This window comes from Patella vulgata, chromosome 5, assembly GCF_932274485.2.
Source record: "Patella vulgata chromosome 5, xgPatVulg1.2, whole genome shotgun sequence".
Taxonomy (NCBI): Eukaryota; Metazoa; Mollusca; class Gastropoda; family Patellidae; genus Patella; species Patella vulgata.
The window spans coordinates 18,368,463-18,374,462 of NC_065883.2; the positions used below are offsets into that span (position 1 = coordinate 18,368,463).

At 36.9% G+C, this 6,000-nt stretch overlaps 1 protein-coding gene across 1 annotated transcript; it reads right to left on the minus strand.

Annotated features, from left to right (window-relative positions):
- Window positions 1–2,126: 2,126 nt before the first annotated feature.
- On the minus strand, window positions 2,127–5,313 carry LOC126821570 (nose resistant to fluoxetine protein 6). Its single transcript, XM_056100941.1, has 4 exons — window positions 5,178–5,313; window positions 4,404–4,443; window positions 3,490–3,632; window positions 2,127–2,132 (listed from the first exon to the last, which is right to left on the minus strand). Exons 1-4 carry the CDS (start codon window positions 5,301–5,303, stop codon window positions 2,127–2,129), a joined length of 315 nt encoding a protein of 104 aa, XP_055956916.1. The 5' UTR covers window positions 5,304–5,313.
- Window positions 5,314–6,000: the final 687 nt, after the last annotated feature.

A 6,000-nucleotide genomic window follows, 5' to 3' on the forward strand; every position in this document is an offset into this window, starting at 1 on the left:
TGTTTGTTGACTATTTAGACTCGAATAACAAGACACTAAGACTGATTGCGGCACACTACGCTTCTTGCCTAACACCCCCATCTTGTTAAGAAATAATCCAAAATCCTATAATTCACTTGTGTCAGTTGAGAAATTAGCAAATATTTCATTTTCTTTTTAAATCTAACGTTGACTTTTAAGGTGTTATTATCACGTGTGCAGGTTTGAAAGGTCTCGCTGAACCAGACATTAATATCCTTATCTATTAACCACGGACCATGACAACCAAAATAACTCTTTCTTCCATTGTGTAGACTTCGTTACCGAGTGAAAAGAAATGATACAATTTCAAAATACCGTCGGCGAGTAGAAATTATTTCCATTTTATATCTGATTGTTTTTTTAAGTACTAGAATGATTCATATGATTTGACAACCTATTAAGTAATAGATATATACATAATTATGCTTTGACTTTCTTAGAAAATATGCTTTAAAGACCCTGATCGGATCAACGGAGTTTGTGTGGTGCGTATACTGTATGGACAAATTGTCCGGGGGCGTACAAAGTGGTAGTGAACGTAAAAGATCCCTTGGTGATGGCTGTGTGGCTACCTACACGAACTTGTCAGCGTTACGCCATGTAGAAATTAGTAGTGCACGTAAGAGATTTAATTGCTGTAGTTTGGTTGGGAACTTTTTGTTTAGTAGCTTTTGGATGGGAAGAAGCACCCAGTGCACGTAGAAATCCTCTGTTGTGTTATGTGATCGGGGTAATAGTAGCTTTGGTGCATTACTCCTGCCAAGGTATGTTGCTCCATACGGTCTGTTGATGTCACCGGTGTCATCAGACAATAATTTTCAGAGATTATTACAAATATGTGAAACCTGCGGTAAGAGGTGGAGATTTTGCTTCTCACCAACCAAATGTATGGTGCCGAATCAATCCTCCGGTTTCCTACCACATTTAAAGATCCCTACGCACAAGCGAATTATTGAAATAAAATGGAATCATAGTTTGTGTCGTTGCCCAACCCCTCTCTCTCTCCCTCTCACTCATATTGAATCATATGTTAGTCCCGAAATGACATACCCTCTCTCTCTCTCTCTCTCTCTCTCTCGCTCCCTCTCTCTCTCTCAATTTAACGATCGAAGTTTGATACTTGTCTATTTGTATTGTTATTCCCCTGGCTGTGAAAGGATTAAACCATATGGTCATTGCTAAGTAGATAAAACATTGCGTGTATGCTGAAAGCCAAATCTTTAACTTGATATCATCAACTGTCTTCGACATTGCACACACGACATATTGGTCAATTTAAATTAACATTATTGATGTTATCTTTCCGAGAAAAGCTGGGTTTCTGATATCCAATATTTAAAGGGCCAATCTCGATTATATTTTGGAGAATAAAACTGGTTAATTTTGTGCTAAAAGCCCTTAAAATCATCTACCTAAGGGCCGAGCAACTAACTCAATATACGCAATACATTTTTGGAAAACATAAACCCGCCAGTCTTCATCTGGAAATGGAGACTGGTGTCCCAAGCTGTATTATATGTTGTGTGGATAGAACAAAACTTTTATTTTATAAAAAAAAACGTGTAGGTGAAATTTTCCTTTCGTTATCATATCCAAACGACTCAATATTTTTAGCTAAAATTTTTAGACAAGGTAAATGCGCCATTCCTCTATATTTTGGCGCTTACATTTCATACGTACAGAGGTCCCTTTAAGACAAAATGAAAAATTTATAATTGGGACAGGAATGCGTGCCAGAATGCTTTTGAGTGCCATTTGTATGAATAGACTTGATGATCGAGGTTCCGCGTATTTCGCTGAACATAACTGATTAGAAATTACAGTATAAACAGAAACGATTGAATGTAAATCAGTTTACATACACATTACTATATGCGTTGCGACCCATTTATGTCGATTTCTAGGTCCAAAAGAATAGCGATTTAGCTCCTTTAAGCGTAAACCATTTGCAATTATATTCTTGGTATATGAACTTGGAACTCCAAAAACGCCTGCAAAATATTCGTCCGACCTTGTACCTCGCTCTGTAAAAATGTTGATGAAGTTACATTATGTAAAACTTGCTGCATATTAATATGTTTAATGTAATAGTAATATGAGAAGGTTCAGTGCTGTTAACAAGAACTACTTTATTATCAGTTAAAAATAAAACCCTTCGATTCATTAATAATACAGATATTTTTGACCTTCAGTGCGCTGTAATAATGTTCATGACGCTGCGATCCATCTGTAAGTCCGTGTCCAACTTCGTTTTCTGCATTGCCGCTTTTTGTATATATTTTATGCGTGCTTTTGTTGGTTGTATTAATCAAAGGGAATACAGAATGTTATTTTTATCACAGGGAATTTCCCTGTACACCATCTGTTTACTTCCTTATCCTGCCGCCTGAAAACCATTACTAGTCCTTCAATTCTAGACCACAAAATTAACAGAAACCGATCTTCAAAAAATAGAGAATGAATTTATCTATATGGTATCACAAAGTACATTCATGAAAGTCAGTAACAATTAGTGGTCAAACACCACTTTTAGTCATTTTTGCCACAGTCTATTTCTTTATGAATATCTTTTCCAAGCCTAAACATGGGGCCTCATATATCACAGAAGCAATAAAACTAACAGCATACGTCACTGCTACCACTCCAATATAACCATTTATCTGAAAAGACAACAAAACAAAATGGATGAATTGATCAGAAGAATATCCTTTAAAATGCCGTAAGAAAACTGTATTTTGTGGTTTCCCCTTTCAGTGGTGTAGGACGGAGGGCCTGGCAAGGACAGTAACTAATTGATCAGATGGGACGACAAACCGAGGCCCCTTGTACACATTGGCGTGCACGTAAAAGTAGGGCGTTAAACCCCCATTTCATTCATTTATTCATTACATTGTAAACTCCTTAATTGGCTCAGTGGGTAGGACTTTGGCTTGCTAACCTGGCGGTCCGGTGTTCGATCGTTGTGTTGGCAGCGAAAGTTCATCGGGCTTTTCCGGCGTGGTTCCCTCTTGTCAGCGGTGTAGGACAGAGGCCTTGACAAGGGACAGCTTATAGTCGTTCGGATGGGTCAAAAAGCCGAGGTCCCGTGTACACAATGGCGTGCACGTAAACGATACATTGACAGTTGAAATCGATATAAGAGAAGGCTGTAGTGCCGCTGTCCGGGCAAAATTTCATTGATAGCCCATTATGTCCGTCTTCATTTCATGTGAAGTGGACTTAGTAGTTCTAGTAAAAATACACACCCGCTGCTCCGTACACGATACTCGCCATCAATTTCATGGAATACATTCACGTAGCAGCATCTCAAATTTGACATACACTCTTAAAAGGGTTTCCTTCTCGAGAAGGGCAACAGGGAATGGAACCCTACAGGTAGCTGTATCAGGGTGGATAAATGATGGGTTTAGATGAGCTGACCCACCAAATAATGCTGTAGCCCCATTGATTTCGATGAGTTATACTTACAATATAATACATATCTGCATACGGTAAAGATCTAATACTTCCTATTTCACTAGTTAATATTATCAGATGAATTAAATAAGCTGCGTATGTTAATCTAGATAATGGTATCCAAGCATTCCACGATAAAATAGTGTTGACGAAACCTGGAAATTAAAATAAATAAATAATTTAATTAAAATATGAAACATATCCATCACGATCAACATGAAAATAAAGGTGACTGAATTTATATATCATATTCAAAATAACGCTAAACACGCAAAATAATCGAAAATACAAACAGTGACCTGTACATCAGTATTCGAGGAACTTCTTGAAAACCACCAAAGACTATGATGTGTACACAAACAATGGATAAAAGACCCAAATTATCGAGTTCCGATTCCATTTAAAAATGATATGTGTCCTTACAACATATAATTACATTGCTATCGTCTGATTAATGACAATTTTATATGTCGTCACAAACAAACTGAACAGGGCCAACGAACGAAGAGTTGTGACGGGCTGGTTCTTACAACGTCAATATAGATATTCTAGGAATGTACGACTGGGTAGGGGGGCTTTAAGATACACGTCAAGTTGTAGTTTTAAAGGGAAAGAGTGTATGACTTGATAAGGGAACCCAAACTATCTGCTCTGTTTCAATCCTTTAGACCATTTGTTATTATTCTGTCAGAGAATTCTAGTAAATTTTGTAAAGATATAGATAGTTAAGATATAAATAGTTGTTATCTAATATTTTAATCAAGCTCCATTACCTCCATATCCGTTCACACATAGAAGGATCATCCATGATAATGCCAGGGCAAACGCTGGTCGATAAAGCGTCTCTTGAGCTATAAATGTGTCTTCAGACCAAGCATGACCATTCTTTCTATAACAATCATATGTGATATATGTTGCTAAAAGACCTAGAACACCCGCAATGACAGAACCACTGAATACAAATACCTGAAACAAAATACCAACATTTTAATTTGATTTTGCATTGCATGCACAAGAAGAGCTCTACGAGAATACGGACAATATGTCGTCATAGAAAACAGGAATTTTAGTTTTAAAAAGTACGAGCGTACTATGGACAAGGAACTGAGTATGACATTATCGCTGCCATCGTGGAATTGGGACCGTGTATCAAAAATGTAATTTTGTCAACCGATTCACAATAGTACAAGGAACAAACATGTCAAGAATCATGTCATCGTACTTGATTTGACGGAGCCTTAGACTTCTTTCGACGAGCCTCGCCCAAAAAATAAGAAAGAGGACAGAAAGACGAGTAGCGCGTGGGACCCAGTTCCTGGACTATAAAAGTCTAACCTACTAAGGATGCAAATACTATTAGAATACCAATAAAAATATGTTAGTGTTTGGGGTATTCGGATGACGATTTGGTTGACTACCCCATTAATGATATGTTTCAATTCCTCTTTGATTTGGAACGTTTTCAACATAGATTGTTATAAATGACAATATTGTTTTATCCTCAGTGTATATTTCACAAATATTTGGAACGTTTTCAACATAGATTGTTATAAATGACAATATTGTTTTATCCTCAGTGTATATTTCACAAATATTTGGGAAACCCAAAAGAATACTTTATCGGGGTGGTATATACAACAAGGGGGTGGTATATACAACAATTAGAGAATTTTTTTTTTAGCGCACGCTCCATATTTTACCTTCGACAGCTTTTTCCCCTTTTTCTTGTGAATGAGGTAGCCAAGGGCTAAACCAATAGCATACACACCGACCCTGGTGTAAGGTTTAACATAAACTATATTAAAGTAATCGGCATTAAAAGACATCCCTGATGCAGTCCGCCTGTGGATAAAGAAAATAAATATGGGAAAATACGTTTGTCACAGAGAACAATGCTTTCAGGATCTGGATCTTAAAAAATTGGGGGGGGGGGGGTATATGTTAATCAAAGGGTATCTTTCCAGATACTAATACGGAAAGCTTCGGACAATCCATTAAGTTTAAAGTCCCCTGCATTATCTAGTACACTTGCAAGATGACAAATATGAGTAATACCCACGCTAACAGATCAATGACAGACTCAATAGTTAACGCTATGTTATAAATAACTATTGTTAAATTATTGTGGGATTATTGGGTAATTTGAGTATATTGCAAATACAGTTTTTTCTGGGGGGTTTCTAAGTCTGTTTTACATTTTGAGTGAAGTCCTGTATCATTACAGCGCTGTGGACGCTTACGGCCATTATCCACCTGGTCCATTTGTTGTTTATTGCTTGCAATTTGTGTGTCTTGTCCGCAAGTTTGTCTTACCGGGTTTTTTTGCTTGTAGTGTGGCCCTCCTGTATTGTTCATTGAGTCATTAAAAATATCATAGTTTCAGATCTAATTATTCCTCCAATCAAGAGTCCAAAATGCAGGAGAATTAATTAATTCTACATACATTTAATTGTAAATAATGTTTTTTCTTACTGAAATATTCCCTTGAAATGTATATCCCACGCTGTATAACCAGTTGTAATA